Here is a 16,723-nt window from a genome sequence, read left to right as displayed (position 1 = left end):
CAGGTCGTTTGTACATTTTTATTCTTTTGAAAAAAAATCTTACATTAACTTTAATTTCCATGGCCTCAACATCTATTTTAAAACTTCAACGGCCTTGCCACGAGCGTTAGCGTGATCTAAGATGAATCTCTTACCTCGCACGCTCTCCGAACTGCATTGACAACTGCATCGTTCTACAAGTGGCGTCACATCACGTTAATATGTAATTACGACGGGGTCACTTATGCGTGACCTTACGTGCTGCCATTTTGAAAAAGGCATTGTTTCTACTCAGTTATTCAGCGCGGTGACGTGCACACCTGTTTCATTTCCAATTTCTTCATTTCCACGGATTTAACCGGATTGGTGATATAGAATGTGACATTATTTTCAATATTTATTTTGAACAAGTACATTTGTTCCCATTTAAAGTTTTTCCTTTAAGCACTCTTCGATGATGTGCACACCGCTAAGGTAATTTTAATTATTCTTTATCTTGTTACGGACTCCAGTTACCTTAAAGACTTATTTTGAGACATTGTTTTAGATACTTTTACAATCCTTCATGATGCAAAATATTTCTTCACCACCTCATTTTTTACCGGAGCCTGGTGTGGTGAAGAATAAATGGAAGCAATGGTTCAAAGGATTTGATAGCTATATTATAGCTTTAGATGGAGTTAAATTTGAACCTGTAAGAAAACTGGCTTTATTGTATAATAACTTGGGTCCTGAAGGTCAACGCGCGTTTGACCATTTGCCAATGGTAACTCAACCTAATGAAACAGAATGGGACGTCTATAAAGAAGCAATTGCTAGACTTTCAAATCATTTTAAAGATGATACTAGTGTAGTAGTGAAAAGACATAAGTTCTATACTAGACGTCAGTTTGAATTTGAAACAATTGATACATTTTTAACTGAATTGAGAGTACTAATAGCAACCTGTGATTTTTATGGTAATATTGATTCCTATTTACGGGACCAATTAGTTATTAACTGTTTCAATCCAAAAGTTCAAGAAAGACTTTTGTGTAGTAAGAATCTTTCATTAGAAGAAACTTTAGAATTGGCAAGAGGCATTGAAATATCGGTGGTTTCCAAAAAGGACTTAAACAAAAATATCAATAATAATACCTCTTCCATTGAACCTATTAATGCTATAAGTGCCAAACCTAAAGTTTCAAATTTTAAATCTCAAGATGTTAAAAAGCAATATGCTTGTTTTAGATGTGGTTCTTCTACACATTTGGCCAATGCTAAAAATTGTCCAGCTTTGGGTAGGTTTTGCGTTAATTGCAACAAAGTTGGACATTTTTCTCGAATGTGTAAGGTCCCTAGGAAGGTCGCTATGTTAGAACATTTTTAAAACATTTCAGATGCCAGTGTTTGCACCATCACCAAAGGTAATAAAATAGTTTTATCTATTGATTCGGATCTTTCTGAGGAAGGTCCCTTATGTGAAATTACCATTGGTGATGTTAAATTGCAGGTAACTTTTGACTCCGGATCTCCAGTTACTTTCATTACTGATGATTTATTCTATAAACATTGGAATCATATTCAACTTGCTTCACCAGATATTCGCACCATTGCTTTTGTTGGACACAACATTGCCATGATGGGTTTTTTCGAGGATAATATTACATTTGAAGATAGACTGATTTATACAAAAGTTTATGTAGCCAAGAAAGGTTATAACATACTAGGATGGAGAGATCAAGGGAAATTTGGAATGGTTTTGAGACCAGGTACTGCTTGTCCTATCTCACTGATCGACATTCCTTCTCCTAACCCTACGTTACAGCAACTTTTACAAAGCCATCAAAAACTATTTGAAGATAGACTCGGCTTAGTATCTAATTTTGAGCACAAAATCATTTTGAAAAAGGAGGCTATACTCATCATTCATAAAGTAAGGAATATACCTTTATCAATAAGAGATCAACTGAAACAGCACTTGGAAAATGTATGCAATGAAGGTGTTATTGAGCCAATCAAATCTTCAGAATGGATTTCTCTGATTGTAGTTGCTAAAAAAAGGATACCAATGACATCAGATTATGCATTGATTTAAGATCTCTTAATAAGAATATTTTGATTGACTGTTTTCCCCTCCCCAAAATTCATGAAATGCTTGCTCGCTTAGGTGGTGCTAAATTTTTCTCTTGTATCGATCTAAGATCTGCCTACCACCAAGTGGAACTTAATAAAGATTCACGTCCACTTACAGCTTTTAATACACCATTTGGAGCTTTTCAATATCTGAAAATGCCGTTCGGCCTGTCTTCGGCCGCTTCGGTTTTTCAGAAATTGATGTTTAACCTATTTGGTGATCATAAAAATGTGTGTGCTTACCAAGATGATATTCTTATTTTTGCTAAGACGTCTGAAGATCATTTACAAATCCTAAGTGATGTATTGAATACTCTTGAAACACAGGGTTTTACTGTAAAGAAAGAGACATGTAAATTTCTTCTCAATAGCATTGACTATCTAGGACACCAAATTTCTGAATCTGGTATTAAACCTAAATCCAATCTGGTGCAAGCCATAATGGATAGTCCTGTACCTACTAAAAGAGATCAATTACAATCCTTTCTGGGGTTGTGTGAATACTATTCACGATTTATTGACAGTTTCTCACTCCAAACTGAACCATTAAGAAAACTTCTTAGAAAGGGTGAACAATTTAAATGGGAAGAAACTCAAACAGTAGCTTTTGTCAATCTTAAAGATCTCATCCTTAAAGCACCTGCTTTACATTCTTTTGGGATGATGTCCAGTCCATCGTCACTGTTGATGCTAGTGGCGTTGGTTTGGGAGCGGTACTCACTCAACTCATTGATGGTGTTGAAAACACAATAGCATTTGCTTCCAGATCTCTCTCTCAATCTGAACGAAATTATAGTACAATTGAGAGAGAAGCTTTGGCTTGTGTTTGGTACAAAAGGGGGGTGGTGATGGACGGAGCATCTGAACCTATCAAACACTCACACCCAGGCAAGAGATCTGCGTTTAATCCGTTCTTTATCCCACTCTGCCACCCCAGTTCAGACATGGCCATATGCAAATCAGTCTGACCCTGTGCCTCATGGGAACAGTCTAGCCCAAACTGCCAAGCCATGCCTTCCCTGGACCGGAAACAAGCTTCCGAGGACCGGTTTCTGGCATTTCAGCCGTCTTCAGCCCGGCTTGCTTGAATCCAGTGGTAAAGTGGTACAAAAGGGGGGTGGTGATGGACGGAGCATCGATATTAGGACCATAATATCTGGCTTAAGATCCTTGACCTACCTGACATTCCATTATTTTGGGGAGGGGATTTTAATATTGCATTGAATGACGTCGCGGACAAATTTGGAGCATCGACAGAACCCCATAAACGTGCGGTGAGCAAATTGAACGATATAGTAGCAGACATGTGACTTGTGGATCTCTGGAGAGCTAGGCACCCCACAGACATGGAGGCTACGCATATGTTGGCCATACATAACAGCTGGTCTCGCATAGACTATTGGTTGGGTGCTAGTGACGTGTCACACTGGACGAGGTGTGTGTCCCATCTACCCAAGACATTGTCTGATCATAATCCGGTATTACTTACACTACTGATGCCACATTATGCACCGCCCCCATACAGCTGGAGGTTCAATGCGAAAACGCTACTTGACCCAGTCTACACTGACACTGTTAGCAAAGCCATTACTGAATATTTTTATATTTTGAGCTAAATACACCTACTACTGATGATCCAGGTCTCCTACGGGAACTTTTAAAGCTACGATTAGGGGGCTTTGCAGAAGCACTACGGCTGGTATTTTCAGAGATATTCGACGTCAGCTATCCCTTCGTGAAGATAGGCTCCGTACTCTGGAACGTGAGTATGAACATACACAAGATGCAAAAATTCTAGGGGATATTAGGTCGGTACTATCAGAATATCAAGCATATGCTGAAGACGAACTTAAATATATTACAAAACGCAAGATAGCATGATGTTACGGCGAAGGTGGTAGGCCCGGAAAGGTACTAGCAGACAAAATATGTGCTGGACGCTCACCAAATGTGATAGAGGCGATTAGGGATGGGAGGAGACTTATGCACCGGGATGCCGAAGGTATCCTAAAAGAGTTCATGTCCGCTTATGGGGAGTTATACACTTCGCAACCTACTGCATCCCTGAAGGAAATTGTACACTACCTAGCAGACGTGTCGATAGCGTGGCTATCCGATGTGCTACGAGAATATCTGTTGCTACCAATAACGGTGGAAGAGGTCACTGAGATTATTAAATCCCTTCCCAACGAGAAAGCTCCGGGCCCTGACGGATTTACCTGTGAATTTTATAAATCATTTGCTGACCAGTTAGCTCAACCTCTAGTGGAAATGTATGGTGATGCACATGCTAGACTGTTATTGCCACAGACATTTAGGGAAGCCATGTTAATAGCCCTTTTGAAGCCCAATAAAGATCCAGAGTACTGTGACTCTTACAGACCTCAGTCCCTAATTAACGTGGACACAAAGATTTTGTCCAAATGACTCGCCACCCGGTTACAGCCACTGATGCCCAATTTGATCTTGCCTGATTAATTGGGCTTCATCCCATCTAGGTCAACTGCTCATAACACCCGAACACTCTTCGCGTTATCTCATTATTTAATCCCTAGCACCAAAGCTGCTGCAATACTGTTAGACGTGGCTAAGGTCTTTGATTCGATAGAATTGCCTATTCTTAGCATACAGTATTGCGTTGTATGGGATTTCCCCCAATTTTTTTGCAATGGGTGCAAGTGTTGTATGCGGCCCCAGTGGCACGTATCAAGATCAGCAAATACATATCCGATGCCATACCTATAGCACGGGGACACAGCAGGGATGCCCTCTGTCCCCCCTGCTGTTTGCAATTGCACTTGAGCCACTGGCCTGCAAAATCAGACAGGGACTCCACTATTTGGCGCTCCAGTTTGTGCAACGTCCCTTGCATATATCATATATCCAGATGACATGATGCTGTATGTTAGGGACCCAGAGCAGCATCTCAATCCTTTATTGAGGGAGTATATAAAATTTGGGCAACAGTCAGAACTAAAAATCAACTGGTCCAAATCACTAATAATTCCGCTGACGGTCACCACTCACCCACATATAACTGATTACTCATTAGAATGGCAATCGGAACCAGTAAAATACTTAGGAGTCTGGTTTCATAGAGACCCAGAAGTAGTTATTTGTACTAACTATGGCAGGACGATTAGTACATTGGAGGATAAAATTGAGAGATGGATCCACCGACCACTGTCCCTAGCTGATAGGTTGGCCATCGTGAAAATGGTTATTCTGCCTAAATTCCTTTATTTATTCACTAATGTTCCCCATAATCCATCCGCGGAGGTGTTCCGCAGGATAAACACCATGGTGCTCCGTCTGATATGGGCGGGTAAATGGGCCCGAATACAAATGCGTGCAATAACGTTACCTTACTCGCGGGGTGGATTCAAGGTCCCAGATTTTTTATTACTGCTATCACATAGTACCCTTCCTCACTCATATTGCAATTGAAGAGGGCGATGCACTGCTGATTCCACTAACAGCAGTTCTAACACAACATAGGCCCCCACTGCACAACCGAGACATTAATACCATAGCGACCACAAATGCTGCTTGGCGCACAATGGCCAGTAAGGCACATAAGACCCTGCTATATGCTCAGGCTCTCCCACTACATCACCACGCCACTATATCAGTCACTCAGGAGGAGGTGGGTATGGGGTTACTCAGACAGGTGGACATTGACACCATGGGGGATCTATACCACGACGGTGTGTTTAAAACGTTGGATGACCTTTCGTTCATTAACAATCAAACACTAATGTTTAGGTTCACATATCACAGGTTACAGGGGGCGATAAAGAAACTCTACCCAACATTTCCTGAGGAACCACAACAATTGACATCACTGTAACTATTGCTCACTAAGCCCACGCCTACTCACATGGTCTCTAAACTGTATGTTACCTTACAGGAAGACAAAGCGGGCACTACGTATAGGGCACGGGAGAAGTGGAATGATTGTTTGGATACCCCTTCTTCAGAGAAAGAATGGGCTGCAACTTGTGCACTGACAAGCTTACTGACGCCCAATGGGAACCTGCGTATATTGCAATTTAAATACCTACATCAGACGTACCATACACCGGAGCGGCTTTGCTGGTATGGATTACGCATGGACTCCAGGTGTACATGATGTAATGTTGACAGTGCAGATTGTATACATCTTGCGTGGCATTGTGAACAGGTGGCAAGCTATTGGGCGCAGATCACACAAGTGCTATGAAAAATGGTGGAAACTGTAATTACATGTGATGTTCGTACATGCCTCTTGGTTCTGGTGCCAGATGTACGTGCTGTAAAACGTAAGGTTTGCGCCATAGCTCTATTAATGGCCTAGCGTAGAGTTTCTTTCAATTGGGGTAGCAAGAAGGCTCCAAGGGTAAATCATTGGATTCAAGATCTATTGTACTGTAAAGACACCCTACAAACATATGAAGAACAATTACCTGCAGGTTCGAGACCAAAAGATTATTGGAAATATTTAATAGATTTCCTGAACACTAATGAAATTGAGTAACTGGTTGTATAAACTGTGTTAATATTATTTGCATTCATGGATTACACTGTGTAGTTGTATCTTGACGAAGGGTACTGTTGTGCAATGATCTGTATGTTCATTATGGTTTGACATTGTATGTCTTTGCAAATACCAATAAATACATTTTTTTTAAAAACAATTTTAAAAAAAACGTATAAAGCTATGCCATAGTTGTAGCTTACGCAAAAATTAGAAACATCAAAAATAGTGTTCCCTCAATAAAGACCCTGATAGGTGTCACTACTTTAACTTCTGGTGATGCAGCACCTACTTTGACGTCTTACCAGGCATCATATATGTCCACTTTTGCATGATTCCTCCATTTAAGGTCATCTCAATTATTAGGGGTTTTCCTGACTTACATTGATGTGTATTATCTCTCTACAGTTTACTACTCAAGCAAATATTCATTTAAACTCTCAATTTTTTTTAATCAGATCAGTTACTTAGCAACAAGTCCACTCCTGAGTGACCGGAACCAGTTTCCTTCCTTTTTCCGGACCATCCCTAGTGACGAATTCCAGTCGCGTGGTCTGGCACGGTTAGTAATACACTTTGGCTGGACTTGGGTGGGTCTCCTGGCCGATGACAATGACTATGGTCAACTAGGCATCCAACTCTTTAAACAAGAGCTCATTCAGTCTGGGGCCTGTATCGCCTTTTTGGAGAACATCATCACCAGTCGACCAGATAGGAATTCATTACACATAGTGCAAGTGATCAAAAGCTCCACAGCCAAAGCTATTGTCATTTTCTCAACTGACCCATTTGTAACTCCAATTATGGATGAAATGGTGAGGCAAAAAGTGACTGGAAAAATCTGGATAGCCAGTGAGGCCTGGTCTACATCCCCTGTCCTCTCCGAAGATAAATATTCAGACATTCTGACTGGCACAATTGGGTTTGCAGTCAACAGCAGAGAGATAGGGGACTTTGGAGAACATCTCAGCAATGGCCAGCCTTTTCTTCCTTCCAGTGAATCTTTTATCAGACAGTTATGGGAGGAAGCTTATGGGTGCAAGGACCAAACAACTCTCAAAGTATTTGGTGACAATGAAACCAATCCCTGCAACATCAGTGAGAAAAATGATGGAACTCTTGCAAAAGACATTGGCAACATTGATTTAAGAAACACTTACAATGTCTACATGGCAGTATATACAATTGTTTTGGCTTTGCACGATCTCATTACCTGTAAGAAGGAGGAAGGTCCTTTCTTTGGTAGGACCTGTGCAAAAGGCATGGATTTCCAAGGGTGGCAGGTAAGCTTTTATTTAACCCACCTCCAGCAATTCAAAACTAAGCAACCACTGAGAAAGCCAATAGGGCTGTATTTTGTTTAGCCCAGGCACATAACTTTAGGCAGAATGCTGGCACATAGTCACAAGCACACAAACACAAAGCATACATTCACTCATGAGGGAACTGTCCAAAATACAAAGGCATTCATTTACACAGACCAATGTACATGAAAAGGCACATGTACATCATCCATTAATGTATAAACAAAAACAATGCAGGGACATGCATCCATGTATATACAAACAAAAGATGTAGAAACACAATAGACATACAAATAACATCATAGAATTACAATCAGTAGATTCTCTGGTACACTTGCACACACACAACCACGTGGGCGAATGGATGGATGCATACAATAACGGTTTGGGGGTGAATGGCTGGTTAGGTCCTAGTAGATGAATGTAAGGGTAAGAGACAGAAGAAGGGAATGATTGAATGCTGACCAGATGGAAGTGAGTTTGAATGTATGTGATTGGGTCGTTTTTGGACAGATGTGTGTATGAGTGGATCCGTTGCTAGTGGGTTTAAGTGGTTGGTCAAATGGCTGTACGAGAAGAAGCAGTGGTGTAGGTGAATGTATTCGTGTATAGGGATTGTTGATCAGTTATGGATATATGAGTTGCTAGACCAATGGAATAGGATGGGTGAATGGATGGATGCCAATTATGATGTATTGGATTAATGGCTGAGTGGATGGGTTTGGTTGGCTAGATGGATGATCTGGCTCATTCCGTTTGGACGATAGATGTATGAATGAAAGCGAGAGAGGTTGTGTGTGTGTTCACTCGTGTGAGCCTGTGTGAGTTTGTGTGCAAGTTAAACTCAGACAAAAATAAAATCATGCAATAATGGTAAAACGTACTCTGTCAATTGCTGGAATTTGGTTTTTTAGTTTAATCACTATGAAAAGAACTGTAATTTAAGCAGTAGTACAGAAAGATGCCATTAGTTGGCAGCAGCACTTCTCATGTCTCTGCTACTGAGACGCTTCTCTCTGAAAGCAAGCTCCCAGAACTAAGAACTACAAACTGTCTGCCATCAAGCTACTTTCATATGTTGCTGTGCTGTCTGGTCAGTCAGCAGATAATTATGGCTAGGAGAGCAATCAGGTCTACAGAGAGATCCATATGCAAACATAAAAGCTGTTCAAGGCATGGATTCATCAAAGGAAACAAACTGCGCTGCACAATTACCATGTGCTGCACAATTAACCTGTTGCAAATGCCCTGAAAGCCCAAACATGTCTCTCAGTGGGAAAACAGATGGCAACCTTCAGTTAGTCTTGTAGATTTCAATAAACCAGCACCTTACTCATAATTTCTATAGTGTTCAAATCAACTCCTTTATCCAGTTATTGCACATTTAGGTCCTTAATGGACCAGTGAGGAGCATTTCATTAATTCTTCTTCTTCTTAAGCACCATACATTAGAGTTGCAGCCTGTTTCAAAAGTAGTGAGTGACTTCCTGTATTGCATCATGCATCTTTACTAGCACCCCCGACATTTCATGCAAAGGTTTGGTCTCTGACCATTAAAATGTACATCCCTTTCCCCTTTTCTCCATTCTACAGCTTCTCCACTATGTGAAAACTCTTGGTTTGCAGAAAAGAGATGGTGTGGAGCTGGTTTTTGATGCTCAAGGGAATCCACCAGCTCTCTATGACATTGTGAACTTGCAGAGAGGTCCAGGAGGCTCCCTGAGACATGTCAAGGTTGGGAGCTATAATGCCAGCGCCCCTCCAGAAAAGATCTTCATGATCAGCAACAGTGATGTCCATTGGTACAACAGGATGTCACAGGTATAAGATGTACTTATGAGAAACAGTTCCTGACTTGCACTGTGTATCCTGTACTTACTGTCAGTCGTGTTCAGTCATGTCCTGCCTTTTCTTCGGCTGTGAATCTGTTCACCATGTTCTTTTTAAAGGAATGTGGTTTGAAAAATAAATGACCTTTTCTAGACAAGATACGATTTATTTCTGTTCTTTTAGAAGATGCTTTAAATTCGCTTCACTCAAATGACGGCTACATTCAGAGCCAGAGTCTGCGAATATCCTTGTTGCATGAACCAAAAGCATAGATAAGCTTCTATAGATCCCAACCATGCCTTCAACCATCATAACATAAATAACGATGCAGAATAATGCAAGCAGTATAGAAATAATCATACATGCATGTTTTAATAAACCTCTGTAAACCTATTATGTGAAAAATACATATACAATAAATAACAGCAAATAATGCAGGTGTTAACATTAATAATTTAAATAACATACAGCTTCCAATAAACATATTCATGAATATTTCAACTCTAATAAATTGATGGAAATAAAATAATTTCCCAAAACTAAATAATTGCTCTAAGTTGTACACTATTCTTTCATTCTAAAATGCAAAAAAAATGGTCACTTCAGATGAAGGTCAGCTTAAGTCTCTAGTTCCTTAATGAAGAATTATTTTTTAATAGTCAATCATACGTTTTCAGGCCTTTATGTTGTTTTCTGAATTGTAAACAGGAGCTTTGTATTGTTTCAATGTTGTTTGGATTTTAATTGAACTTTAGATCTAAGTCGCATTTCCTTTTAGTTAAATAAGGTTCCATCCTCTGTTTAATTTCACATACTATATGTTAATTTCTGTGTGAGCCTCAGAAATAATGCCTTTCAGACACCCTCTCTCTATATATGTTTTCACTAACCTTATTCGGAGGCACCTATAAAAGCAGTATATAAAAACCATAACAAATACAATTCATAGCAGCAAATCAGGAAATGTGCATGGGCAAGCAATAAGACAATCCCGCAGTACGTATATAAAAGAACAGATGTGCAAAGATAAGGGATTAAGAATGAGTAGAGAAAACGATCACATCTTGTAAATTATTTCCCTGAGTTCATAGTACATCCAATACGAGAAAGCATGGGCACAGAGTCTCTGTGACATGATTAACTACGCATAGGAATATGAATGAATTTATTGTATAGTTAATAAAAACCATTACAAAAATAAAAAAGCATTAATTTAAAATTGGTCAGTATACATGCCTGTTTAAAAAACATTAATAACTATTTATATTCGTAGAATATCAAGTGTAAGGATATTACTGAACTACATTATACAATTTCGTATTCGTTCTATACAAAAATAGCTCTTATTTCAGAAGCTCAATGTCAATTTACATCGATCCATTTGCTGGTGTAAAACGGATCACACAGCTCTTCTTACTCAAGATCAAAGTTAATTTGAGTCGATCTACTGCGGGTTATGTGAAACCATTGAATGTCATAAGTCGGCAGGTGCAATTACTTGCGTGAGAGTAGCAAAACCTCTATAGCCTCTTAACGTTACGTCTTGGTCTAAATTTTTAACGACCCTTCCCAATGACACCTCTTTTGCTCTCAAAGTTCATAACAAACTTGACTGATCTGCAGATAAATTGTGGATCCGCTGAACACAAAACTTGTATGATGGCAGTTCGACAAGTACGTATTTCATACTCATTAAATTTTTCCTTTAACCAGCGCCGTCGTTCCTCGTCCAATGTTGGACAGATGCAAAATAGGTGGATAAGGTCTTGTTTTGTGGCACCACATAAGTCACACTCCTTGGTGTCCGGTTTCAACCAAGCTGGTTGATCTGCATTTGTCGGCAGGTTTCCCATCCGTAAACTAAGGTATTTCAGTTTGACAAATGATGAAAAGGATGACCCGAAATAAACTGCGGGTTTGAGCATAGTGTATGATTGAATTATCATCCAGGCATGGGCGCGGTGACTAAAGATTGACTTATCATTAGTCAGCGAATGCCTGTTTGCCCCCTTTTTAAGTACTTGCTTGAATGATGATACAGGTAGCTTAGTTTGCCACAATGATGCAAGTTCGGTAGTATCGAGAGACTGATTTAAAAACTTGGTGTACTGGGAATTGGGACTATTTTGCATTGCCTCCCACGTAGCAGATTTGATCTCTGTTTGCCTGTTCATCCAGATGTCATACCAGAACTTAATGGTCTCATACTTTTTTTGCAGATCTTGGGATTGCAGGCCAAACTCGAGTTGGACCTGTGCCGAAAAAGGCATTGTGCGGTAAACTGAATATACGCTTGTAGACTCTAGTTTGAATCTTGTCTAATAGTTGTGCACTTCTCCCATGGTGTAACACACTGCCGTAGGCTATTGTAGGGAGTAGCTTGGCCTTAATGACAGTCAGAAGTGGATTAAACAGAGGGCCCTTTAACTGCTTAGAAATACTGTTGAATGCATGTAACAGTTCTATTCCCTTTTTTTTGATGGCCTCAAAGTGCAAGGAAAAGTTAAGGCGTCTGTCCAGTTGTATTCCCAGATACTTATAACTATCCACTACCTCCAGTTTCTTGTTGTCTATGACAAAAAGTGGCGGGGCTTTGCGCTGGCGAGTTATTATCATGATGTTTGTTTTTTGGCTATTTATTTCAAGAAGATTCTGTTTAGTGTATTCAGCCAGTTCATGCAGGAGGCGTTGCAGACCTATTTTAGTCTGACTAAGTAGCACCACATCATCGGCATAGTAGAGATGTGTCAGCCGTAATGTTCCTAGCCGCGGTGGGTGGGCGTTAATCCCATCCAGACTTGTTGTTAGGTCTGCCATGAATAGATTAGAAAGATGGGGCGCCAAGACGCAGCCCTGTTTCAATCCGTCATATGTCCTGATCTTCCGTGTTAGTTGGTGCCCATTAGCGATCTTTACCTGCATCCAGGTATCCGTGTATAAATCCATTATGGGATTTAGAATTGTGTCCGGCAGTCCCTGCTGTTTTAACTTGGACCATAGTAGCTGACGATTGACACGGTCAAAAGCCGCCTTGAAATCAACAAAGCAGGCGTACAGTGCTTGACGGCTTTGTATACTCTTTTCGGTGATTAAACTTATCGCCATGGCATTAGCCATAGTGCCTGTACCTCTGTAAAACCCTGTCTGATTTACCGAAATCTTCTTATTATCTTCAGACCATTTGGTAAGGTTGATTAGCACAAGGGATGCATAGTATTTTGCTTCAGCATCAATAAGTGCTATCAGACGGTAATTTACTGGGTTTTTTTTATCTCCTCCTTTGTAAATTGGATTTATGATCGCCCCTCTCCAGCTTTCAGGGAGCCGACTTGTGCTATTTATTGACTGAAATAGGATGTTTAATTTGCATGCCCAATATTGGGGATCCTCCTTATAGATGGCCTGGGGAACACCATTTGGTCCCGGTGCGCTATCTTGCCTGCTTCTTTTAATTATTTTTGATATTTCTGATTCCACGTAAGAACTGGATGTCTGAGCCCCACCTTTCTGATTGGTACACAGATTGTTTAATTGTGCTAGAACGGATTTCTTTAGGTTCACTACATTTGATGTATTGTTAGTTGTTGTTATGGGCGGCATCGATAGATTTACTGAGAATATGTCAAGTATATGTTGAACCCATGCCTGTTCTGTAACACAGTGATTCAGAAAAGGGGGTGGTGATGGACAGAGCATCTGAATTAAGCAGAACACTCATACCCAGTCAAAAGATCAGGGCTTGATCCATCACCATTTTTTAGCCCACTGCACCATCCCAGTTCAGAACCTGGCTACATGCAAATTAGTCTGTCCCTGGCCCAGTGCATCATGGGAACAGGGCAGACCAAACTACCGAGCCAATCCTTTACTGGAAAGGAAACAAGCTTCTGGGGACTGGTTTCTGGCATTGCAGCCGTCTTCGGCCCGGCTTGCTTGAATCCTGATGGTGCAGTGAGCAAGGGACTCATGTCTGAGCATACCCTTCCACTCCTAAAGTGGCCAAAACGATTCAGAAAAGGGGGTGGTGATGGACAGAGCATCTGAATTAAGCAGAACACTCATACCCAGTCAAAAGATCAGGGCTTGATCCATCACCGTTTTTTAGCTTACTGCACCATCCCAGTTCAGAACCTGGCTACATGCAAATTAGTCTGTCCCTGGCCCAGTGCATCATGGGAACAGGGCAGACCAAACTACCAAGCCAATCCTTTACTGGAAAGGAAACAAGCTTCCGGGGACCGGTTTCTGGCATTGCAGCCGTCTTCGGCCCGGCTTGCTTGAATCCTGATGGTGCAGTGAGCAAGGGACTCATGTCTGAGCATACCCTTCCACTCCTATAGTGGCCAAAACGATTCAGAAAAGGGGGTGGTGCTGGACAGGGCATCTGAATTAAGCAGAACACTCATACCCAGTCAAAAGATCAGGGCTTGATCCATCACCGTTTTTTAGCTCACTGCACCATCCCAGTTCAGAACCTGACTACATGCAAATTAGTCTGTCCCTGGCCCAGTGCATCATGGGAACAGGGCAGACCAAACTACCAAGCCAATCCTTTACTGGAAAAGAAACAAGCTTCCGGGGACCGGTTTCTGGCATTGCAGCCGTCTTCGGCCCGGCTTGCTTGAATCCTGATGGTGCAGTGAGCAAGGGACTCATGTCTGAGCATACCCTTCCACTCCTATAGTGGCCAAAACGATTCAGAAAAGGGGGTGGTGATGGACAGAGCATCTGAATTAAGCAGAACACTCATACCCAGTCAAAAGATCAGGGCTTGATCCATCACCGTTTTTTAGCTCACTGCACCATCCCAGTTCAGAACCTGGCTACATGCAAATTAGTCTGTCCCTGGCCCAGTGCATCATGGGAACAGGGCAGACCAAACTACCAAGCCAATCCTTTACTGGAAAGGAAACAAGCTTCCGGGGACCGGTTTCTGGCATTGCAGCCGTCTTCGGCCCGGCTTGCTTGAATCCTGATGGTGCAGTGAGCAAGGGACTCATGTCTGAGCATACCCTTCCACTCCTATAGTGGCCAAAACGATTCAGAAAAGGGGGTGGTGATGGACAGAGCATCTGAATTAAGCAGAACACTCATACCCAGTCAAAAGATCAGGGCTTGATCCATCACCGTTTTTTAGCTCACTGCACCATCCCAGTTCAGAACCTGGGTACATGCAAATTAGTCTGTCCCTGGCCCAGTGCATCATGGGAACAGGGCAGACCAAACTACCAAGCCAATCCTTTACTGGAAAGGAAACAAGCTTCCGGGGACCGGTTTCTGGCATTGCAGCCATGTTTCTGCGCACATTTCATTTCCATTGGTTATATTTTGAAGTAGGTGCTTTGCTTCCTGTGCTATTTGCGGTAGTGAGTTACTCGTCCATCTTAAACGCTTCAGGTTGATTGTCGATGTTTCCCCAGCTAATGATCAAGCTTTTAAATGTTTGAAAGGTGCCAGGCTGATTTCAATATGCTGCATTGAATGGTCGCTGTCAGCCGTACACAGAATTTGGAATTTTTTGATTAATCCCAGCAGAGGGAGCGAGACAATGGTATAATCCAAAATTGTACTTGCGCTAGGGCCTATATAGGTGTTTGAAGGGGGTTTATCCTGTTTGATTCTTCCATTAAGTACTCGCAACCCATGATTTTCCAGGGCCCACATCAACTGTTTTCCCACTTGGTCAGTCTTCTTGGCGAGCGGGATCTCCTGTGTTTCAACCGCCCAAAATTCGTTTGCAGCGATTACATTATCCTCCTGTTCTGGGTGGTGTATAAGATTAGTATTGAAATCGCCCGTAAGGATTATCTCCCATGCTGGTTGATCAAGACGATACCCAGATATTACATTGTTAATGCATTTAAATAGCTCCTTTTATACCTTCATTTTTGGGTGAGCATATATAGTGATTAGTATTATGGTTCCGATACCAGCCTGGGATAACCTCTCAAATTTGATTATTTGCATATCGGTCGTAGAGTTTGCCAGTTGGGAGGCTTTGATGTTTAATGCAGTATTTATGTAGACCGACAAACCGCCTTTTGCTCGTCCATGGCGCTGGGTGCGGGTTGCACTAACATGAAAACTGATTCTGCCTGGGACATCAATTGGTTCTGTTAGCCATGTTTCCTGCAGGGCAACGATGTCATAAGTGTCCCAAGTGTCCATTTTCCAGTTGTTGTTTAAAATTTATTTTGCTCCAGCGATGTTCCAGGAGAGGACTTTTACTATACTTTGTTCGATGTTATATGCCCTGCTGCTAATTCAGTCTTCAGTAGGACATTGCATCACATGATTAACTAAGACTAGACAAAGCCAGGATAAAAAGGGGAGGATAAAAACTTGATAATGGGTCTGCCATGTAGTCCCTTTCCACCCTGCCAGACGTTCATAAATCTTTTTTAATTATAGGGGCGTAGAGATATCAAAGCAAAATGTGCATAGGGTGCTTATCGTAAGATCATACTACGTTTGCCCCTCATGTCCTTTTACTGTTGGATAGTTAGAGGGATATTCTTTCTGAATAATGCCACACTACAACAGACCTCCAGAGATTGTAAGTATTGAAATGCGGGTCAACAATACGTAAAATGTAAGGGTCCTATGACTGGTGTAATTAATCACTTCCTCTGATGGTTATAAAACTTACAAAAAACACCACATGCATAGTTATCCGTGCCATCGCTTCATTGCAGGGACAGTTGGTTAGAGTTGGAGACTAGTCGTTCATGTTGTGGAAGCTAACCAACCGGTGGAAGGTGTCCAGTTTTAAACGAATAAGAACAAACCTGTGTCTTGCATTTAGGACTGCTTTGAGATAGGGTTGCAAATCCAAGTAGTTAAAATCATATGGTTTTTCAAAACACTGGGCTTAAAGATATCGGTTGTCAGTCTAAGATTTTCCAGATGTGTCATCACTTCGTTTTTTAAAGGTTTCCTACTAATACCGTTGAGTGTTTCAGGCTTATTGAAATACTCA

At 41.2% G+C, this 16,723-nt stretch overlaps 1 protein-coding gene across 1 annotated transcript in view; it reads left to right on the top strand.

The window, feature by feature from the left end:
* The window catches only part of LOC144797865 (extracellular calcium-sensing receptor-like), a 62,900-nt gene that overhangs the window by 20,117 nt on the left and 26,060 nt on the right, over positions 1–16,723 (top strand). The window contains 3 exon segments of the mRNA XM_078668667.1: positions 7,069–7,893; positions 9,508–9,735; positions 11,964–12,020. Coding sequence (XP_078524793.1) covers positions 7,069–7,893; positions 9,508–9,735; positions 11,964–12,020 — 1,110 coding nt within the window.

The sequence above is a fragment of the Lissotriton helveticus genome, chromosome 12 (genome assembly GCF_964261635.1).
Source record: "Lissotriton helveticus chromosome 12, aLisHel1.1, whole genome shotgun sequence".
NCBI classification, from domain to species: Eukaryota; Metazoa; Chordata; class Amphibia; order Caudata; family Salamandridae; genus Lissotriton; species Lissotriton helveticus.
Note: the sequence above shows the minus strand (reverse complement) of the source record. Positions and strands in the feature narration are given on the sequence as shown.